The sequence below is a fragment of the Chiloscyllium plagiosum genome, unplaced genomic scaffold, assembly GCF_037043375.1.
Source record: "Chiloscyllium plagiosum isolate Xiang-an unplaced genomic scaffold, Cpla_swu_hap1 HiC_scaffold_32, whole genome shotgun sequence".
In the NCBI taxonomy this organism is placed as follows: Eukaryota; Metazoa; Chordata; class Chondrichthyes; order Orectolobiformes; family Hemiscylliidae; genus Chiloscyllium; species Chiloscyllium plagiosum.
Window position 1 is genome coordinate 11,640,933 of NW_028270170.1, and position 24,609 is coordinate 11,665,541.

Below are 24,609 nucleotides of genomic sequence, written 5' to 3' on the forward strand. Positions count from 1 at the left end.
TGTGACATGCCCTTCTGCACTCTTCAGTGAACCAGAGTTAATCCCCTGGCTTGACATTAACTATAAAGAAAGTGATATGCCACATCAGGAGGTTACGAACTGCGGCAGAATACAATTCTGCTGCTGATGGCCCACAGTATCTCATGGATGCCAGCTTTGAGCTGCTAGATCTGCTCTGAATTGATCACATCTAGCTTGGTGGTAATGCCACACAACATGAAGTGTGCACTGTATGAAAATTAGAGTCTTTTCAAGGATCAAGTGGTGATCACACTGTACCTATATTGTAATGGGACAGATGCATCTGTGACAGATTGGTTGGTGAGAATAAGGCCTTGTAGTTGTTGGCTCCCAGTTGTTACTGTCCTGGCAAAAGTGTCCTGCAGAACTCAATCAGCTCGATCAGTAGTGGTACTACAAAGCCACACTTGTTGACTGACACTGGAGCCCTTGCTCAGGGAAAAAAAATGTGAACCTTTACTTATGGAGCAACTTTGGGGCACTGCAGCTTTCACACATAGTGACAATGTAATCTCAGATGGTGAGAACAGTCATACATTTCTAACTTATCACATTCAGGGAAGGGACAAGTCATACACTAATATGGAAGTCCCAATAAAAAGTATGATTTTTTTAAAAAGTTACTTGCTGTTAAGAATCAAATACTGGAGTGGGCATTTGGCGGCAAAACCAATTCTGAGCTCAGTGTTTTTTCACAACTGTGACCAAGACTAAAAATCTAAATGTTTAAAAATTTTAACAGGTCAGAAACTAACTATGGAGAAAGGTTAATATTTCAGATTGATGATCTCTCATCAAGCTAATGCAGTTTCTCTTTCTATTCCTGTCATATTCTCTTTTAATTTCAGATCTCTGACATTCACAATACAGTATTTTGTTTTTGTAGTAATCAGGTCTACCTGTATAATGAGGCCTGTGGAAAACTGACATTACCACGATAGGCCTTACCAAATGAAGTTTTAATTCTTCCATACTTAGCAAGAATATAAAACCAGGGCAACCATTTATGCACAGCATTTGTCATAATAATATGTGGTGGGCCCATAAACTTTATACTCAAGAAAGTACTTTTCAAAAAGTCTATTAACTACTTTGCTTTAAAAAATTCACAACCAATTCAGAGATAGCAAAGTTCCACAAATAGCAATGAGTTAAACAGTTTTAGTGTTGAGGGCTAAGTATTAGTCAAGGCATCAGAAAGTACAGCGTTCTTAATTAAATACCACTGTGACATTGTTCACATCCCAGAGAAAGAGAAATGATGCTGGTCTACTTTAGTGTCTCATCCACAAGATGGAATTCGACAGAATTTGATACAATACTGTCTGAGTACTGTCAAGAGCGTGGTCCTGGAAAAGCACAGCAGGTCAGGCAGCATCCGAAGAGTTGGAGACATTTCGGGGATCTGCTATGCTTTTCCAGCACTCTCAACTCTGATCACCAGCATCTGCAGTCTTCACTTTCTACTATACGGTGAGAGTTTTGTACCAATTGCCAATAGGATCATGTGTACATATCTACAGTGGCATTTGTTTATTGCTGGTCTGTTTGTTGCTTAATGGTACACTATATTGTGCCATAAAGTTTTTCAGAGCTAAAGTTATTAGTTTAAATAGCTCAAAAAATGTTATTGCTGATTATCAGAACATTTTTATTGACGACCAGTTATTTCCAAGAGTACTACAGTCACTATTCCAACAGCCACCCAACTGAGCCTCTCTAAACTAAGTGGAAGAGCGTCGCGCTGGAGAAGCACAGCCAGTCAGGCAGCAAACAAGGAGCAGGAGAGTCAACATTTCGGGCATAAGCTCTTCATCGGGAGTAGGTTATGCTCGAAACATCAACTCTCCTGGTCCCCGGATGCTACCTGACCAATTGTGCATTTCCAGCACCACGCTCTTCGACTGTGATCTCCAGCATCTGCAGTCCTCACATTCTCCTAAACTAAGAAGTGGGGATGACTCAAAATACCTGAGCTGTCTCTGTGACCTACTGGACGAAGCTTAGGAACACCACCCTGAAACAAGCCACCGATTGATGGGACTGGTCCTCCAGAAACAGGTCCTGTACCAAATCCTCCACCGCCACCACCACCACCTCCTCCTCCTTTCGGAGCTGTAGTTAAAGAAAAACATGTCATTAAAGCTATACCAAAGTAATTTTCCTCATGATGGATTTCAGTGACTCCATTCCCATATTACATAGCACAAACGGATAAACTTCAGCCCAGGCATAAATCAGCAAGCAATATAAATCTAAATGTGTGGGTGTATTCCTGTCAGTGGATTATTCAGCCAAAGGAAAAAAAATAGTAAGTCAACGAAGATTACTATTGTCTGTTAAATTTCTTGTATGGTGCTCTTCATTATTCATCTCACACTGGCTTCAAAACGAAGGAGAAAGTACCAGAGTTCCACCATAATGTTCCAGAACTCAAACTGCTCCGTCCAAACAGGCACCAAGCATAAAAAGATAAAAATTAACTAGTTGCATTGTAGAGGTTTTCACAGAATTTAACTGGACTTTGGACGACAATATCACAAATCCACCACTACAGTTTACTGAAATCCTATTAACATCACTGCTCTTTACTTTCAGCACTTACTTTCAAGAATTGGGGCACTTCTATCATTTACATTGGTCACTTTTCGAAGTTTGGCTCCCTTTGTGATATCATTTAAGAGTGCCCCTCGATTACGTTGTTCATCTCTGGTCAATTTAGGTGTAACTGTATTTGCCTGGTTAAAAAAGTTGAAATGAACAAAAAGCATACATTTTTAAATACTTTGCTATAAATCTCTTGGCAAACTGCAACTGTATATATCAAAGACTTTTCACAATAAACTCTGATTAAAGCATTGAGGTGCAGCATGGAGTCAGGGTGCACCCTCTTCCTATGTAGTCTTACATAGGAATGCAAAAACATATTAGACATCATCTAAGCGATGCTGTTATGTACAAAATATTTTAAAGATCAAAGTCAAGGGTGCTTTGACTGAAATTGCTCAAACTGTCACAGAAAGTGTTTGCATGCCTTGTCTTACCTGATTAAAGGCTGGTGGAGGGGGTGCAGCAGGTGGGGGTGGGGGTGGTGGAGGTATTGGCATATTTTCCCACTACCTGCTGGTTCAATCTCTTGTATTTCACACAGTGTAATGGGTCATTAATATACCTAAAAAAAAGCAAACACTGAGCAATTAGAGTACAGGTTTATTTTACATCAATAATTGGTATTTTAATTACCTGTCCCCTTAAATTTTCTCCAACCATTTCCAGCAAGCACTGATTTATTATTGGGCGCTGATCCAGAGATGACCACCAATCTTCCAGTATTGCAATTACAATCAATCTCCAAACATAAATCAAAGCAGCATTTATGTGCAGAAATTCAACTGGTGCATGGCCAGTGCAGACTTTGTTATCCTTATTCAACATGCACACAATGCCTTTTCAAACAGAGTATTAAGATAGAAATCAGGAGTAGTAAGTTAGCCAAAGCTACTGATTTACTACTCACTCAAAAACAGTTATAGTCTCCAATCTTTACAGTAAAGGTTAGAAATAGGCAATACTACTTCACACAGCTCAGATGTTCTTTGTTTTATTTGAATTATTCCCCACTATTTTTATTCCTTCCTGAATATAAACAATGTTTGGATATTTAGTTAACCTAATTATGAAAGCGATTTATGAAATGTCCTCTTTTCCCTAATGATAAATCCAGATTCCTCAATACTTTCCCAAATTAAACTTTCAGCAAAATGTAATCACCCTGATGCTGTACCCATGACCTTATAGCATATGTCAAGATATGTCACAATGTGTTGTAAGAATACTCCTAGTAAAGGTACAATAATATAAAAAAAGAGCAGCAATGTACTGGCCAACATTTTGATAGATATGCAAGAAGCGGTGATCCGCTTAAGGGTAGGTACCTTGGTCATTTCCGTAAACTGTGGTCTTGCGCTTTTTTCAGTTGCTCTTAACAGCCTCCCACTTTCAATTTCCATGAATAATATGACCAAAAATAATACATCATGTGTGCCATTCATGCGTGTGCTTGAAAGAAACACAAGCCCTCTTCCAGCAGCTTGCTCTGCCTGGAAGCAACTGTTGTCCCTTGAGGTTCCAGCTCTTCACCACTGAATATTACCTGGATATGAGATGACTCTCAAATTTTCCATAAAAAAACTCAAAGTTTTTCTCACTTACAGTAGCAGATTACATGAATTTAATTTAACACATCTTTTGCTGTGAGACTACTGTCCATTGGCTCTACATGAATTCCCCATAACAAAATTCACCTCATTTGGCACTAACAGGAAGATTCCATCAGAAAGGGCACTGGAAATTTAAGAAAGAAATGAAAAATTTGATAAAGATAGAACTTGGAGCGTCATCTCCTGATGTTGGTACTGAGGCATAGTTTTGTCAGCGAGTAAACACTACTTGGCATGAATGTGTCCTAAATCTAGGAATTAGGAATACCCCTCCAAAAAAAAACTCAAGCTGAAATACCAAAGAATCACTCACTCACTTTTCTTATCCTCAATTTTAATCCAAAACATCCATCTTGTGCACCCCATTTCGATTTTCTTTTCCTCTACCAACATAATATGCAGTAATAATCATACAGTCATCCTATTTGCTGCTTTATGTTTAACCTGTCTGCAAACAGAGTCATTGAGATGTACAGCATGGAAACATACCCTTCGGTCTCATCAGATACCCTAAATTAATCTAGTTTCATTACCCAGCATTTGGCCCATATCTCTCTAAACCCTTCTGATTCATATACCCATTCAGAAGATTGCTCACCATCACCTTCTCAAGGGAAATTATGGGATGGCAACAAATAGTGGCTTTCCCAGCAATGCTCAGGTTCAATTAATTGAACCTCCCACCATGTACGTGGCAGGTACTCATGCGACTCAGCCAACGTTGTCTCTCACATACGCTACAGGCAAGGATGCCCTGAGGCATGGTACATTGGCGAGACCAAACAGAGGCTACAGCAACGGATGAACGGACACCGCAGAACAAACAGACAGGAGTGTTCCCTCCCAGTCAAGAACACTTCAGTGGTCCGGGACATTCGACCTCGGACCTTCGGGTGACCGTCCTCCAAGGCAGACTTCGGGGCAGGCAATAACGAAAAGTGGCTGAGCAGAGGCTGATAGCCAAGTTTGGTACCCATAGGGAGGGCCTCAACCGGGTTCATGTCACACTACAGGTGACCCCATTGCAATATACACACACACACAGACACTCAGACCCTCTCTCATACACTCACACATAAACTCCCACACACACCCTCTCACAAACTTAAACCCCTCTACGCTCACACACACATGCACACATATAAGTTTGTGGGGTGAATTTGTACTTGCAGAATTACATTTTACTTTGCTCAAAAACTGCATGAATCATGTAAGATTCTGAAAATCCGTTTTTTAGATTAGAATCAGTCTGACCATTGTGGCACAGACAGCCTCACAGGGAGTTAACACCTTCAATACCTTATCTGGGCCAACATGACACCAATTGTTAAAGTGGTAAAAACAATGACTGCAGATGCTGGAAACCAGATTCTGGATCAGTGGTGCTGGAAGAGCACAGCAATTCAGGCAGCATCCGAGGACAGGCAAAATCGACGTTTCGGGCAAAAGCCCTTCATCAGGAAATGCCCTTCCGAATGTAACTTTTTAAAAAAGTTTTGCGATTTACATATGAAAGAACTGATACCAACATGGTCATTCTAAAAGATGAGAGACTTAACAATTCAGGTCTTTTTCAATATATAATTACATCACACTGGAAACTTTTGCTATAAATTCTGTGTCTTACAATTTTATTCTCCACAATCACCTGATGAAGGACTAGATTAGATTAGATTAGATTACTTACAGTGTGGAAACAGGCCCTTCGACCCAACAAGTCCACACCGCCCCGCCGAAGCGCAACCCACCCATACGCCTACATGTACCCTTACCTAACACTACGGGCAATTTAGCATGGCCAATTCACCTGACCTGCACATCTTTGGACTGTGGGAGGAAACCGGAGCACCCGGAGGAAACCCACGCAGACACGTGCAAACTCCACACAGTCAGTCGCCTGAGGCGGGAATTGAACCCGGGTCTCTGGCGCTGTGAGGCAGCAGTGCTAACCACTGTGCCACCGTGCCGCCCCAAAAGGACTAGTGCTCCGAAAGCTAGTGCTTCCAAATAAACCTGTTGTATCATAACCTGGTGTTGTGAGATTTTTAACCAGGTTCAATGAATAAGTTTTTACAAAGTCTGATTCAGGGATGAAAGTACTACCATTGAATGAAGGTGAACACAATCAAGGTTAACACTCTATTGAAACATTAAATAAAACTAATTGGAGACAAAAGTTTAAAAAGAACATAAATCCTAAATGTACACTTAATTTTCAAAAACCTTGTCATCTCTAAGCTCCAGACCATGGAGGCACTGGTTTTGGTTTGTAACAATGGCTGAAATAAATCAATTTTTCTCATATTTGATTTTCATAATGTTGCACAATGCCTGGGTTATAACTGCCTAACAAATTAGACAATCAATCAAGACTTTAGCATCCAAGTTGTTAGGTGAAGATGGATAGAAAAAGGTCATAAAGAAATAAGAATTTGCTACTTCTTGTAGTGGCAATCACATTAGGTTTCATATGGTAGATAAGATCACTGTCATGAGAAAAGATGAAACATCAGTTTTCATATTCAATTCAGAGGAAGAGGAATCCCCAACCAGTTAGTGCACAAACAATGTCATATCGAAAAGTATAACACTAGTTAGTACAGGTTGTTCTGCTATAGTACGCATTTCATTAATGCAAATTTGCTGTAACATGATTGACGAATTGGGGGCACTGTTTCTAAAGTGTGACTTCTCTATTATGCAGGGTCACACAAGAACTCAGCAATCACGTTGTAGAAGAATACCTGTATTGCACACAACTGTCAGCCTAGATTATATGCTAAACCTCTGGAGTGGAACTGGAATCCTTCTTCTGACTCATTTACGCAGTTTGTTGCGCTTTTCATTATTTTTGCCTGAAAACTGTTTCCCCAATTACTGGATCCACTCCCTAATAGCTTAATCAACAGGACTTGAGAGAGTATCTCACCTTTCAAAGGAATAGGAATTAGCCAGAAAATTGCATCAGCTAATGCCCTGACAGCCATGTCCTCATGAGTTCATGATGTGGAGGTGCCACTGTTGGACTGGGTTGGACAAAGTTAAAAATCACACAACACCAGGTTATAGTCCAACAGGTTTATTTGGAAGTACAAGCTTTTGGAGCGCTGCTCGTTCGTGAGGTAGCCAATGAAGGAACAGCATTCCAAAACCTTGTACTTCCAAATAAATCTGTTGGACTACAACCTGGTATTATGTAATTGTTAACTCATGAGTTCAACCAGTTCTTACCTTTTCTCAAATTGTCCGTTCAAATAGCCCACTGTGAGATTAACTACACTGGGTGACAATTACCTTGATCAGTGTTCTTTCAAAGTGTGAAACACCCATAAAATCATCATCGCCATAGATATTTCTATGACTGAATTTTAAACAAAAGTGACATCGATCTGTTTTTCCATTGGTTTGTCTGGAACATAGCCAATCTGTTGACAGCTGCTGTTTCGATAGAATTTCGAAGCTTACCAAAAGCAGCATCACGATTGGCAGTGTGCAAACTACAGTGACCTGCTTTAGTTGTCTGGACACGTCCTTTAGGAGTTGTGCAAAATGCTTGTTTTTGTGCACTGGGATAGGTACTGCAGCCATGATGAGTCATTATTGATGTGGTTACTCTCAGGCTTTCCAATTGTTTTAATCATGCAGGGTTAACATGCTGCTTGAAAATTTTTCAGTAAGGCAACCACAGTAAATCATTAAGCAATAATTCAGTGGTGTGCATTACTGTTTTCAAATTTGTGAATTATTACTTGTCTGGGCAATGAATGTATCTCCAATCCAACTGAATAACTGGATATAGTTATCTGACATGTTCAGCAACTGAACTGCAAATTCTACAAAATAGTTTCATCACTGACAGTATTTCTGCTAGCTAAGTTACTGCATTTAGAATGCTTCAGGCAATTCCAAATGTTCTAACTGCTATTTTTTAAACAAAATGGATTTAGGCACTTGCTGTAAACATATTGCTGCATCAAACCTTACAGAGACATAGAAACTAGGAGGAGTAGGCCATTTGGCCCTCGAGCCTGCTCAGTATTTCAATATCATGGATAATTTATTTTATAAACCATGACTAAGCCAAATTTCCTGTTTTATTACTGCGCCAATTAATAATTGTTGGTAATCTTGTACACCTTGCTTAAATATTAGCCATTGTCTATTCATTTTTAGTAAGGTTCTGCAAATTTTCCTTGCTAATTCAACCTAACACAACTATAGTTCCTTTTATTCAGATTTAGGACTTAATTTCAGCTTAGGCTACTTCATTCTCCACCTTAATGAAGAATCCTACCATATATGGTCACTGTTCACCAAAGGACCACATACAAAATAATTATCAATGCATTCTATTTTTATTGCACAGTAAACATTAACTGTTCAAATAATGGCCTGCCTTGGTGGGCACTTGCTAGTTTGCTGCTCTGGCTAAGAATCATCTCTGATTTTAGGATAAGCTCAGTAATGTGAAATCTGCCTGAACTTCTTGTGATATTTTAGCTTAGAAGAAGAAACAAAACCATATATGCGGTCAATACCTTCAGCTACACGTGCCATCTTATTTGCCATGGAGTCCAGGCAAATATACAATGAAAACTTGTGAAACATTATGTAAAAGAAAATAAAACTCAATATTTGTCCTCCTCTCAGCCAGTTCATCCAGTGAGTTATTAAGCCTCTCAAACATGAACAATCCTCAATTCAATCCATAAATTCAGATATCCTGATCTGGGACAGGATCTGCATTAAGGATATTGCATTAGGATTCAATGCCCAGTTTAGAGGAGGAGGAAAAAAACCAGCAAGCTATTATTCCTTTTTTCTATTAAAATGATTCCTGCCAGATATTTAGATTGGATAGAATCTGATTTGATTGCAGTATCACACTTGTCAAATTGTTATGAGTTCACATAACACCAGACTGATATTTCTTAGTAGATGAAGCTAAGAGACATCAAAATTCAAAGCCTTAGAAAACAGACTATTCAACTCATTTTGTATAAATGCATGTTAATTAAAGGTGACAACATTAAATACAGCAGGTAAAATTCCAAACTGATCTTCCCTACAGTACAAGACTGTAATTATAACAGAAGCAAAACAGAAAATGAAAAGTACATATTAAAATGCAATCTAAAACTCATGTTCAAGTATAAATAATTTGCCAATTACTAAAATATAATCCTTGTGAAAAACTAGAACAATCACATCAGATTTTATGCAGTACTCTCACTTTAATGTAAAAAGACTTTCAACTAGTTCTGAGGCACAGACTGCATTACAACACAGAATAAATCTGATATCACAGGCATTCTTCTCTTTATAAATTGTCCCTAATTCATAAAGGATTTAATAGTGGAATTAAGCACCTAACTTAAACTATATAAACTATAACCTCAAATTATATATACTGATAACCATTTCTTAAAAATGGAATAAAAAAAAACCAAGAGAACTGCAGATGCTGAAAATCAGAAACAGAAATCGCCGGAAAAACTCAGCAGGTCTGGTGCCATCTATGAAGAGAAACCAGAGTTCTGAAAAAAAGGTCACTGGATTTCTCTCCACAGATGTTAAGAGCATGGTGCTGGAAAAGCACAGCCAGTCAGGCAGTATCCGAGGAGTAGAAGAATCAACATTTCGGCATAAGTCTTTCATCAGGAATCCTGACTTTTGAATTTCCAGCATCTGTAGTCCTCACTTTCTCCTCTCCACAGATGCTGCCAGACCTGCTGAGGTTTTCCAGTAATTTGTTTTTGTTTCTTACAAACTGATATTTGAACTGACAGAACTTGCTTTAAATGAAAAAGTTGAGATTAACCGAGCAGTGTCAACATGATGAGATTTAAAACTTGCAAATGAGGAAGAGAATAAATGAAAAATAGATTAGAAAACAAAAAATGAGCTTAGTTAATTGGTAGAAGTTCAGGACAAAGCAATCTGTTCAGCTAATAGTTGCTCCACCCGTCAAAAATAAAGCCTTCTTCCAATGGCATACTGTGGCTGTAGTATGTACTACTTACAGAATGCAATGGCACAGTGTCAAGACTTCTTTAGATTTACCTTCAAAACCCAGAATATCCACTACTGCTTCCCTCTCACCTCCACCGAAATCACAATGTGCCCCAATTTGGACAAGGCTCACCATTCCTTTATCTACTTAAAAGCATCAACTACCTACTTAAAAGCACTGTGGGAAAGGGCTTCAGTACTTAAATTGCATCATCACCTACTTAAGACAACTCAGGCATAAACACGTCTTGTCAGCAACAACACCATCCAGAGGTCTAAATCTCAAAATCTGTATTATTTATAAGATACCATGAAAAGGAAACATAAGACAAACAATAATTTAACAAAGACATAACTTAATAGCTCGTAAGTTGATATATAAAGTTAATACTGTGGGGTCCATCAATTGTAATAATTACTGACTTCTCTAGATAACAGTTAGGACCAGAATTTCAAGGCTGATCTTACCTAATCAGAACTTAAGAATTTTAGTTAAATAACTACAGTCAATTCTTTACAGAGTAGCTAAAAGGAACTAAATTAGTAATATTTTAAATACGAAGAACATTTCTAAGTGATTAATATTAACTAATCTAGCCAATGATATGAAGACAACAGAGTCTGGATTAGAGTGATGCTGGAAAAGCACAGCAGGTCAGGCAGCATCCAAGGAGCAAGAAAATCAACGTTTCGGGCAAAAGCCCTTCATTAGGAATAGGGGATGCTGCCTGACCTGCTGTGCTTTTCCAGCACCACTAATTCGGACTCTGGTTTCCAGCATAATGTGGAATGCTCTCTAAAACAACAGGAAGCACTACTATAATGTATTTTAGAAGAACATTTTTTTCTCTTCAAGGTATGAATCAATGGTGAGGGAATGGAAAGCAGATCATTCTTACAGAGAGCTGGCATGAATGCCAATGGACTGAATGGTTTTTTTGTAAAGTATTATTCTGATGTTCAATATTTGAGGTAATTCAGTGAACAGTCTTATAAATTTGCTTCAGCACAACTATTTAAATTTCTTTTTGTTTTCAATCAGGCACCTACTTTAAAAGTTAACTTGTTCTTTTAGTGTTTTTACTGTCACTTTTCAATATGTTTTTCTGTACACCCCTCCCTTCCCCAACAAGTTAAATCTTGTCAGCAGCAAAAATCATGCTCTCTGATATGAAGCTGGTTGGAGCTTGTGTTTACACACCTTACTGATTTCCTCATTCTGTGCAGAACTAAAAGTGCAGCCTCTTGTCAGATCTGGAGTTACGGAATGTTGCTTGGCCTCATACTCTCAACACATTTTGTGCCCCAAGCTAGGTTTCAAGCTTCCCAGAGTTGGAAAATGCCAACATAAGGAATTTTATGTGAATTACAAAAAAATTAATTACCAAAGTAGATTACTTTTAAATGGCGGGGAATGCTAAACTAAAGGAGGACATTAATTGTATAAAAGCCAAGACCTAAGGTAGACACAGCATTTACTAACTTCAAAACAAAAATCTGAAGCAAGGACTGGAATGTTGGAATTCTCAATGGAGTTTGTCTGAAAGCAAGCTAATTTGTCTGCAGACAGCACAGGAAATAGCTGGAGTGAAAGACAATCCCAAACTCTGCAGTTCACTGAACCCAAGGGGCAGACCATCTCACTCTCCAATCCCATTCTATCACCTCATGAACAGCCACTCAGTGTGTATACTGCTACTAGCATTTCAAATTCTAATTTTTAACCAAACTGTTCAGATATTTTATAACACAACTGGAGATGGGACGTGAACCTAGATGTCAGCACACTACTATTGTGTCATCAAACGGATATTTTATCTGTTCATTTACCAGATAGAATGAGATCTAATTAAATCATCAGAAGTAATACCAAAATATCAAATGTTTCTTCAGAAACCACAATTCAATTTCATAAAGATTCATTAGCAAAGGTTAATTGCACTAGTGACATTCAGAATCTGGTTTAGTTCTGCACCTGAATACCAAAGAACCTGTTTAAATCGTAACTTTTCTAATGGGCATTTAGTAATACTATTTCCTTTAATTGTTATCTTTTAAAACCTGTTTCCTTTATGTTTCCTTCATTTGTGGATCCTACACTCAAAGTAAGATACTGGTGCAAAGATAACAGCACGAAAACGAGGAGCTACAAGTTCAGAAGCATTTGAGGTGAGATGAATTTGTGTGCTAATATGCCTTGGCATTTATTTAAAAGGGCTGTTAACCTGATTGTGCAAGTACAGGTATATGCAAACTTGGTAATCTGTTGGGGCAGGGAAAGGAGGTAAGCAAGGTGAAGAGATATACTGCTGAAATTTACACCTCCAAATTGGTAAGTACTGTAGTTTTATTTAGAGATGGACTGAAACAATATGCAAGATATCCAGTTTAAAAGTAGCAAATTAAAGAAAGGGATACAATATGAATGTAACAAAACACTCAATGAAATATCAATCAGCCAAACATTTTCAGGGACTGGATTCATAGTTCTGGTATATGGGCTAGAAATTTTAAATATTGTACTCATGAACTGTTAAGTTGACAATCGTATAAAATTGTTCTTCACAACTCTCCCAATGAAGTGACAAAAATCAGTACTGCAATCAAACTGGCCAGGTTTGTGCTTATTTGCATGGCTTTGTGAATTAATTGGTGTGTTTTGGCAGTTACAATTGGCCTCAATACAAGAGGCTGGAATTGCCCCAGTTATTATGATTAATTAATATTTATTAATTGCAGCGAGGTCATACTGCAGCTTTAGAGAGTCCTGGTTAGACCACACTTGGATCATTATGTTCAGTTCTTGCTGCCTCATTATAGGAAAGATGTGGAAGCTTTAGAAAGGGTGCACAGCAGATTTACCAGGATGCTGCCTGGACTGGAGGCCATGTCTTATGAAGAAAAGTTGAGTGATCGAGGGCTTTTCTCATTGGAACTAAGATGGATGAGAGGTGACTTGATAGAGATGTACAAGATGTTGAGAGGCATAGATAGAGCGAGTAGCCAGAGACTTTTTCCCATGGCGGAAATGTCTATCACAAGGGGACACAATTTTATGGTAACAGGATGAAGGTTTAGGGGAGATGTCGGAGGTAGGTTCTTTACTCAGAGAATGGTGGTCAGCAGTTGTACAGTCAGATACATTAGGGACATTTAAGCAACTCTTGGATAGGCACATGGAAGTTAGTACAATGAAGGGTATGTAGGTTAGTCTGATCTTAAAGTAGGATAAAAGGCAAGGACAACATTGAGAGCCAAATGGCCTGTACTGTGCAGTATTGTTCTATGTTCCAACATTTATCAATTGTTTTTAATTAATTAGTATTGGAACTGGTTCATTCCAAAATGTTTTGAGCAAAAAGGACCAGCCTCATCAATACTACCTATAGAGAGAAATGCTGCCAATCACACAGACAATTAAATGAGACTGTATGTAAAAAATGCAATATCACTTAACCTAGCCCTGCTTGTTCAAGCTATAGTTGATCATACAATCCACTTCCTATGCCTCTGTTCTATTAGAAGCCAAAGATTGGCCAATGGAAATAGCCAATTTCTCCATACAAGTCACTGATAATTAAATGTGCTACTATCACACCATTGCATGACAGCAAAGGCAAATTCAGTGAGGTTTGATATCAATAGCTATGATGGTTCTTCTAAAGCAGTGGGTTCAAATCTCAGTGACATCAGAGACGTGTCACAAGGTGTTCAAACAAGTTGATTTAAACTATTTTAGGCTCTTGTGCTACAGCAGTAGTGACCCTATCTCTGGACCAGGAAGCTAAGGTTCAAGTCCCACTGCTTCAGAGGTGTACAATAGCATCAATGAACAGGTCATTGCACTGATAGACAAAATAATTACACAGAAACTGTAAAAAAAAAACTGGAACACTGTCTATCCAACTAAGCTTGACTCCTTGAGGGCTAACTGCAGCATTGCATAAACTAAAAAGATATGATCAAAAAAGGCATTTCTGTCCCAAGACTGTAGCCCAGTAATCTCCTGAAACATGTACAGGGTTTAATATATCCAAAATTTCAGCCTGAATTTCCCAGATGTCTGCTGCTTTTGTTTTAATGTTCATCCAAAATATTATCATTTTAGAAGGGGTTAATTTCCTCTTCAACATACCTTATTGCAGAAAGACTTTAGATCAAGGCTTTCTCTCTCCCTACAGTTGCAGTGAGCTCTTTTGGAACACATTTCCTCAGAGAAACAAGAGGAGACAAGTTAGTCCCTCAAACCTGCTCTGCCCACCAATGAAATCATGGCTGATCTGTGAAGCAACTCCATCTAGCCATTTTTGCCCCAATTTCCTTAATATCTTTGGACAACAAAAATCATTCAAAATTAAGAATGAATCAAATGTCAATTATAAGTGTTCTAAACTTTTACAAATCTTGTGTAAAAGCATTTCCCAATTTCAGTCAAAAATACCTGGCTCTGATGTTGGATGACAATCCCCCATTGTAGGCTTTTCAATAAGAGGAAATAGTTTCTATCTACCCTCTCTTTTGGAGGTTTGTTATCTCAATTAGCTGGATGACTGACCAACTGATTATATATTTTGGTTCTGTGTTCACAAAGGAGGGCACAAATAACGTACCAGAAATATGGAAAGAGGAAATTTAGAGAGAAGAATGTACTGAGGCAAGTCAGTATTAGTAGAGAAAAGGTGATGATGCACTTGATGGGATTGAAGGCCAAGAAATCCCCAGGCCCTAAAAATAGTGGATGCATTAGTGGTCTCCTTCCAAGATTCTACAGACTCTGGAACAATTCATACAAATTGGAGGAACCCCACTCACTACTTAAAAGGGTGGGCAAAGAGAAAACCAGGAATATAGACCAGTCAGCCTGATGTCAGTAGTGGGGAAAATGCTATAGTCCATTGTAAAAGAATTAATAACTGAGCATTCAGAAACAGTGGCAGGATCCAACAGTATGGATTTATGAACAGAAAATCATGCTTAATACATCTACTAGAGTTCTTCTAGGATGCAACTAGTAGAAAAAAAACAAAGGGGAGTCTGTGGATGTGATTTATTTGGACTCTCAGAAGTCGTGTGACAATGTTCCACTAAGAGACTGGTGTGTAAAAGAGAAGCACATGGAATTGGGGGTAATATGTTGAGATGGTAAAGACCTTGAAGGCAGACAGGAAACAAAGAGTAGAAATAAATAGGCCTTTTTCTAAATAGCAGGCAGTGACTAGTGGAGTACCAGTACTAGGAGCCCAGCTGCTCACAGTACAGTTTAATGATCTGGATAAAGGAATTAAATGCAATATCTCCATATTTGCAGACCACACAAAGCTGGGTGGGAAAGTGGGCTTTGAGGAGGACCCAGAAATGCTTCAGCGTGATTTGGACAAGCTGAGTGAGTGGGAAAATGCATATCAGATGCAGTATAGTATAGAAAAATGAGAGATTAGCAACTTCGGCAGCAAAATTAGGAAGGCAGATTATTATCTGAATGACTATCAATTGAGGGGGAGGAATTTGCAACAAGACCTGGGTGTCCTTATACACCAGTCACTGAAGGCAAGCATACAGGTGCAACAGGTAATAAAGATGATAAATGGTATAGGGCCAAATTACTGCAGATGTTAGAATCTGTACTGAAAACAACAAATGTTGGAGATCACAGCAAGTCAGACAGCTTCCAAAGAGAGCAAGCTAATGTTGTCGAGATGACTCTTCATTAGAGCTGAAGTGAAGAAGCCATCTAGACAAGAAGTTAGCTTGCTCTCTCTCCATGGATGCTGCCTGACTCACTGATCTTCAGCAAGATAAATGGAATGTTGGCCTTCATAGTGAGAGGATTCGAGCAGAGAAGGCTTTCTGCAATTGCACGGGGCCATGGCAAGACCATACCTGGAATAATGAAAAAAGTTTTGGTCCCTTTTAGGAAGAATATTTTTGTTGGTGAGTGCAGTGAAAATTTACCAGACTGATTTCTGGGAAGGCGGGACTGGCATACAAAATGACGTTGAAATGGTTTATGATTACAATTGTTGAAGTTCAGAAGAATGATGACGAATCTCATAAACCTGAAAGTTTCTAACAAAACTAGATGGGTAGGATGGTCTGACTAACAGTCCAGAGCCAGGGGTCACAGTCTAAATATACAAGGTAAACATTTCTTCACCAAGACAGTGATAAGCTTGTGAAACTTGCCATCACTGAAGATAGTGGAAGCCAAAACATTGTGTAATTTCAAGAAGAGTTGAGTATAGCACTTGGGCCTAAAGGGATCAAACAATGTGGGGGAAAGGCAATAACAGGCTGTGACCTGAATGATCAGCCATGATCAATGAATGGCACAGCAGGCTCAAAAGAGGTGAATGACCTACTCTGGCTCCTAGTTTCTGTCTTTATGACTAGAATGTGCTGTAGAATAATGGCAACAACATAGTTTCAACTCCCATGTCAGTGGAGGTCATTCACTGAGGTCTATCTTGCTTTAAACAATGCTTAACACAGAGTGGCTCCCTGTAGGTTATTTATATAACTGGAGAGAGATGCCAATGAAGTATTGGTAATTACCTATCTATTCTTTTCACCTTTCTAGTCCTTAACTTTGTACATTTCAGAGAATACAACGGTGATTTTGCAGTCTCTCATAATTTAACTTTGAGAGGTTAAGTACGATTCTGGTAAAACTAAACTGGACTCATCAAATACCAATATATCCTAAGAAACAGTGACCAGAATTGCTCACGTATTCCAAGTGTTGTCTGAACAGGACTTTAAATAGCTAAAGCATGATTTTGACACCCTTTTATTCTCGCCCTCTAGATAGGGATCATTTTCTTTATCATAACATTTTATGGATTTAAGTACCCGGACTTTTTGGACCAAGAGATATTGACAGATCAATTGAATGTGCAAAACTCTGGCAAATGGTAAATATGAGACCAAAAAAAAGAACATAGTCCGTTTTTAATGGGGATAAAACTATCATTTTTAGGTTCAAAGTAAATTGTCTCACATTTGCAGCACAAGTTCTATTTGTCTCAGTCTTGCCAATTCACGTTTTCTACCTCTTTCTCCTTCTCTCCAAGGCTTAAAATGCTACCTACCTTTACCTTGTAGAAAGACAGCTTTCTAACAGATCATTCTAAGTCATTAATAAATAGGGAGAATATTGAGTCTGCTATACAAAGCCTTGTGAACGTGGAAAATTATTCATTGTATTTTTATGTGACGATCAGACTGATAATTCTAAAGAGTGTCACTATCAAGTACAGAATTGTACATTTTTGGAAGGACATTCAAACTTTGTAGAAGCTGTAGAGGAGATCGCTGCAATGGTTTAAGACATCAATGTTTCTAACTAAATGACTAGTCTAGAAAAGCAGTTGTTCTCGCTAAAAGTAGACTAATGCAAGAGGAGATGTGACAGGAACATTCAAAACTATGAAGGGTTTAAATTGACTAAATAAAGAAAAATTTTTTCCAATCACATAAAAGGTTAATACCAGATAATACAGATTCAAAGTGATTGGTATAAGAATTAGAAGTGACAAGAGGAAAATATTTTGCTTACAGTTATTAGGATTTGAAACACAACACATATCAAGTTGGTGGATACTGATTTAATAGCTTTCCAAAGGTATTAGAAAAATTCTTGAAACAAAGTAAATTACAGGGGTATGAGGAAAGAGGGGAAGTTGGATTAAGTGGATTACTCTTTGAAAAGCCCAATACATACTCAGTGGGCCAAGTACCTTACTTGTCTGCTTTACCATTAATGTGAACCAAAAACACCGTCATGTCGTTGTGGGTCCCATGATAATGGTGTCACTGTGCAAAATAAAGCATAGATAGAGGAGGTTGGACATTTAGCAGTAAGTGCTAAATTAGCTCATTTTCAAATAGACAAAGTCTTTTCCCTGGGATCAGGGAGTCCAGAACTAGAGGGCATAAGTTTAGGGTGAGAGGGGAAAAGATATCAAAGAGACCTAAGGGACAACTTTTTCACACAAAGGGTGGTAAGTGTATGGAATGAGCTGCCAGAGGAAGTGGTGTAGGCAAGTACAATTGCAACATTTAAGAGGCATTTGGATGGGTATATGAATAGGAAGGGTTTGGAGGGATATGGGCCGGGTGCTGGCAGGTGGGACTAGATTGGGTTGGGATATCTGGTCGGCGTGGACAGGTTGGACCGAAGAGTCTGTTTCCATGCTGTACATCTCTATGACTCTATAACTGTTGCACCACATCTAGACCATGTTCTTTAAGCTAAAGAAATAAAAACAAGATCAGCCAAGGTTCCCACTCTTGACTGCTATCATGTGACTCATCGAAGTCACAGGTCTAAGTGCTGATTGAGAGGGACCAAGGTAGGCTTTGGAGGCACTTCATTTGCTTCTCTCTCCATGGTGAAATGATCAGCTGACATTCACTGCCAAAACCCCATGTGCGAGGTACCAGAGGTCAACTATACAGCTGACTACTTTCAGGAGAGAACTGAAATTTGGAGGGCACTAAAGAGACAATATTTTAAAAAGCCATTGTTCAAGCATCAAGTTAGTAAATTAACATTCCTGTTGAAATCTTATCATTTTTAAGTTTTACAGCAGAGTTACCAATTAATATAAGAACAAAGGTGACAAAATGAGAAAAGCTGTCTAAAATTTTAATAACGGTTAAAGATTCCACCATTGTACTGAATTGCAAACCAGGGACATCATGCCATTTTATAAATCTATGAATTTCTCAGCCAGTTTAAGAAAAGCAAAAATCTCCCATCTTTGGCACTGCACATTCCTATCTAAAATATGGATACTTTAAGGGTGCAAAACAACTAATTTTGGAAAATGCTGGAAATACTTTGCAGGTCTGGTAGCATCTATCAGGAGAAAAATAGTTAACCTTTCAGGTCAATGACCTTTCAAATCATTACATAGAGGTGCTGACTCTATCGTTCTCTTTCCAAAAATGCTACCAGACCTATGTATTTCCAACATCTTCAGTATTTTGCTTTTGTAAATTTGTTCTAAGCTGCACACATACCTCCAATATCAATCCTTATGCTTTGCTTTACTCAAATACCCAACCGATTCTGACACCATGAAGAATTGTGACACTAACATTTTTCTGTATACTGTCATTAAAACGAACAGGCCTTTTATTTTCTAACCTAGACTTTAAAGATGCCCTCCTTGAAATAGAATATAGTTCAATAGAACATAGTGAAGATATACATGCAGACTACGTACAATTTCAACAAAATCAATCATGCTTGCTGTAATGTGTCTGACACAAAGCAGCACAAAACCAAATTGAGCACTGTACCAGATTACAATCTATGTAATGCCAAAGTGAATTAATACAAGATTATTCCTTGCAGGTTGGCCCTGACTCTGATGTTATACCCTTATGTTTAGCAACAGTGTCAAAATACTGATATTCCATATGCAGTATAAATGTACTCAAAGTCTGCACATTTGCAACTGAAATCCATGCACACAGTTACCCAATAGTTTCCTATTCACATGACTCAGTATGAAATGTATTATCCCAAACAGAGAGGAGTGGCACTTGAACTTTAACAGTAATTCAGCTGTTGAGTCAAAGCAACCATTTCCCAAGTTGTTCACACATTATCTTGGAAATGATTAGGTAAGCAAAACTTCTGATAAATTCAATGTCACACGTAATAACCAGGAACTTCCGTTTTATACCCAGATAAAATACCATTTGCCAAATATGATAACACCACTGTAGTACGAAAGAATCACCAAGTTTTACATTTTTAAGTTGACAAATTCTTCCTGCATCCAAAAGAAGTCAGAGATGCCATGTGGATTTCTTATTGTGAATGAACATCACTTCAGAGGACTATGTGGTTCAGTGACTTATGAAATGCCTTTCACTTTTGGGACCTGCAGTCAAATCCAGCCTACACTGACAATGCTGAAGTTCTCCTGATAATGGATAAAAGCTTTTTTGTAAGATGAGTTTGGTCAGTCTCACTCCCGCTCCTAGAGATCCTGTACAACTGTCGCACGTTATTTCATAACATCTAATACCTATACAATCATGATTTGTATTGCAAATTATTTCATGCTTTACAATTACAGGATTTTCTTCATAACTGCTCTTGCATAACTTCTGCAGTCTGACGGTTTAGTCTTCGTCTCTGATTCCACATTCTAGTCCCTATTTATCCTAAACAAAATAACAAATTACAAGTGGGCATAATAAAGTGATAACAGAGCAGACAGGAGCCAGATGTTAAGGCACAATAAATCTTTTCTCGCAGCCTTGGAAAATATCACACATCTAACCACCATTTCAGAGACAACAGATCAACGCTCAGTCTTGTAATAGCTGGGCTTTTCTTGGTTCACATTTGGTTACCATTTTAAATGAAATTGATCTTCAGAGGAACGAATATACAGATATAGTGCAATTCTTCAAATCAGGATTTCAAAATGGTGTGTCTACTTCTGGATTTCTGCACCAATTTTCAGTTTTGGTTCACCAAGTTAATGTACAGGAAAGAGTAGTGCAGCATCTGATATGCTTTATGCATTCACAACTTTTTGCTAGAAAGCTTTGAACCATCTGTACTGCACATCAACACTGCAGAGTCTTTTTGGTTAAATGATCACCATGAACTCTCGCAGAGCCACTCAACACTATCATTCCACTGTTGATCACCCCAGAATAGCTTAGTCTCCATTCTACAGAACCTAATAATAACATGATTTAAATTCATCACGTAACAGATTGGGAGTCACTGCCAAGAAACTACAATTTGCCATCCCAAAACTGTGTGTTTGAAAAATTTAATGAATTCCACACCTGACTGCACATAATAGTGAAATTACTTTGCTTGGGCATTTGGTCAGCTTTAGTGCTACTCTCCTATGACCTGCAATCAATCGGCAACAAACTACAGCAGGCTGTCATTTTTATTTTAGAATAGGATTGTAAAATGATTACACTCTATCCTATCTCAAATCTGCACATCAGCATAAAGACAAATGCCAGGAAACCATCATGCCTAAGTAGCAGTTTTTACCACACACTTAAAATAGGTGAAGTAGATGCTATTGCAGATGATCATGAAGTTTTGCAACAAGACTTCAGTGTCTCAATGACTAATAATTGATTTCTTATTAGAAAGTGTGCTTGGTGAACATTACAAAGTACATATATACAATGCAATGTTTATTCATGTTTACAGTTTCACAACTACTGAATTGAGCAAATACTGTCCCTATTTTCTATTGTACAAGTCAAACGAATAAAATTTGGGAAAACCTTTCATATGAGCTTAACATATCAAGTGGTGCCTTTGCTCATCAAGTCATGGCAACTACATGAAAACTATTAAGGAAATGTTCAGAATTTCTATCACTCACGTCTATGCAAGTTGGTATAAACTACAATGGAACAATACACGTTTCACACTCCATTGTTCAAAGGAGTATTACAGAATTTGCTAATCCCACTACCCGTGCTTTTGTAGTCCTAAAACACATTCAAATTCGAGAGGATTAATGATCTCAAATTGTCGATCCATTCATTTTCACTTAAACTGGTCAGTTTAGCTTAATTTAAAATCCTACTAGTATAAAAATGATCCTTGAGATCAAGAAACAACTTGATGTGTGTGGTTGCATGAGTTTGAGAGAGGAAGAACCAAGGTAAAAAGTTCTATTCCTGTATTATGAATACAAAGTTAAGGATCATTCCATACATTTCTGCAACTAATTAAAACAAACAGCAACTAAACAGGACCCTGCTGTCACAGTATATGTCATACAGTCAACTGTAGCCAGCATGAATGATGATCTTGGAGTTAAGGAAAGAAAACTGGGTAAAGACAAACCCCAGTGAGTCTATGTTACCCAAAACATACACGCTGAGCATATTCTAAAATAATAGCATGTGATAAAGACACTTTATCACTTAACTGCCTGGTTTGTCCTTTATCAATGCATCAATAGTTTGATATTACTGCAATACAACACACTGAGTATCCATTACTCGTGGACCCAAACCTAAGACAGAAAAGTAAGGAATAGAAAGCATTCTCATTTGAAATATAAATGCTGAATGCGTTCATAGTAAGTGAATCATATATTTCAAGAATCAGTTAAATACATATATTTAATTTTCATCCCATTCTGATAATTTTTAAAAAAAATTTCCCAGGACAAGAGCATTGCTGGCTCGGCAATTGCCCCTAATTGCCTGGAGGGGAGTTATGAGTCAGCCATATTGTTGTAGGTCTGGAATCACATGCAAGCCAGGTCAGCTAAGGATGGCAGTTTCCTTGCATAAAGGACATCAGCGAACCAGATGGATTTTTTCCGACAATGGATTCATGGTCATGATTAGACTCTTAATTCCAGACTTTTTTTTAAACCTGAATTTAAATCCCATCATCTTCCATGGCGGGATTTGAAACTAAGTCCCCAGAACATTATCTAGATCTCTGGATTGACAGTTTAGCAATAATACCACTAAGCCATCACCTCCCCTTACTGAGTATATATTTTATGTATAATTTGTATCTAATTGGTTCCTGTGTGTTCAATTTATTCTATTTTTTTAAAGAACAAGTCAATAAGGCAAGGGAGATTTATTAAAGATTACAAATAATGAATTGCTAGATACAAGCATAACAAAGTGCAATCTTTGATCTGGAATGTTTCAAGCTTTATTCTTGGTCCCTTGCTTTTCACAGAACTTTAACTTGCAAGTATAACTGAGCTTGCCGTTTAAATTTGTAGCGCCTTTTTCACATTGTCTCTGATTTTTACTTCAGATCCCACCTTTACTGAAAACAAGAATGCTGTTGACGAGAGCAAGAATTTTAATATGTTGGATGAACTTACAAAATACGGCCATCGATCTATTACAAGACCAATATAAATATAACCAATAGAACTAGACATATTCTGAAAATGTTATAATGGCAAATAACTTACAGACAGGCACATATATCTAAATGCGCAATGGGAAATGTAAAGGATCACAACTTTCTGGGCTGTGTAGGCTTGCAACTTACAAAAACCTTAAATGCAACCATGTAGTCATTATCCATTTGGAAACTAATGATTCAGAAAACCACATTAAATGTCCTCAGCTAACAACAAACAAGGCAGAATAAGTCATAGAGATGTACAGCATGGAAACAGACCCTTCCGTCCAACCCGTCCATGCTGACCAGATATCCCAACCCAATCTAGTCCCACCTGCCAGCACCTGGCCTATATCTTTCCAAACTCTTCCTATTCATATAACCATCCAAATGCCTCTTAAATGTTGCAATTGTACCAGCCTTCACCACTTCCTCTGGCTGCTCATTCCATACGCGTACCGCCCTCTGTCTGAAAAGGTTGTCCTTTAGGTCTCTTTTATATCTTTCCCCTCTCACCCTAAATCTGTGCCCTCTGGTTCTGGACGCCCAACCCCAGGAAAAGACTTTGCCTATTTACCATTTCCATGCCCCTTTGTAAACCTCTGTAAGGTCACCCCTCAGCCTCCGACGCTCCAGGGAAAACAGCCCCAGCCTGTTCAGCCTCTCCCTATAGCTCAAATCCGCCAACCCTAATGACATCCTTGTAAATCTTTTCAAAACCCTTTCACGTTTCACATGATAACTGCACTCCCATAAACATTCTGCTTTGCAGTCATATTTTTTCAAAATTAAAGTTAAAAAGAATTATTCTGAATTCTTCCCTTCCTTGAAAGGAGAGATGCACATTATGACATGGTTATAAGGACACCAAATTATATCTTAATACTGTGTCTGCATAACCATTTTTAACAAGCAGGGCCAAATAATAAAAAAAAATTTTAATCGACTTGTTTGGACATGTCTCTGCAGCCATCCCATCGTGAGTTGGGACATGAAACTGGGCATTCTGGCCCAGAGGCAGGAACACCACCACTGTATCACGAGAACCCCCTTCGGCCAAAGAATAAGTGGTAGTATGTTTAATTGGGAGTCAGCTTTGGGTAATGAACACAGGGGTGATGGATGAACAGAATCTGGTGCAAGCTGGGAGACAGACAGAACAGTTTTGAAAGACCTCAGGTTTATGGAGCGTAAAAGCTTCGCAAGGAGTGCTAGAATAATCAAATATGAAGAACGTTGCAAATTAATACTATACACAAGAGTGATGTGATTAAGTTCTGACAATTTGACACAAGTGGAGAGAAAGAAAAGCCACTCAGTTTTGTGGCTCTTCACTCACCTGCCCTGTCAATTTTGCAGCCTCAAGGGAAGTGCACATGACGATTCAATGTGCCAAGTACAATTCGAACCTCTAATTTTCACTTTCAGAGGTTCCTAAACATCCACTTGATGTATCTCGGTTTG

General features: G+C 38.3%; 1 protein-coding gene across 1 annotated transcript in view; it reads right to left on the reverse strand.

Moving 5' to 3' along the window:
* Positions 1 to 24,609, reverse strand: part of wipf2b (WAS/WASL interacting protein family, member 2b) — a 47,455-nt gene that overhangs the window by 17,111 nt on the left and 5,735 nt on the right. The window contains exons 2-4 of the mRNA XM_043674868.2: positions 3,066 to 3,193; positions 2,627 to 2,759; positions 1,993 to 2,136 (exon numbers count right to left, since the gene is read on the reverse strand). Of these exons, the coding sequence (XP_043530803.2) occupies positions 1,993 to 2,136; positions 2,627 to 2,759; positions 3,066 to 3,128 (340 nt within the window). The 5' untranslated portion in view covers positions 3,129 to 3,193. The remainder of the gene's footprint in view (positions 1 to 1,992; positions 2,137 to 2,626; positions 2,760 to 3,065; positions 3,194 to 24,609) is intronic.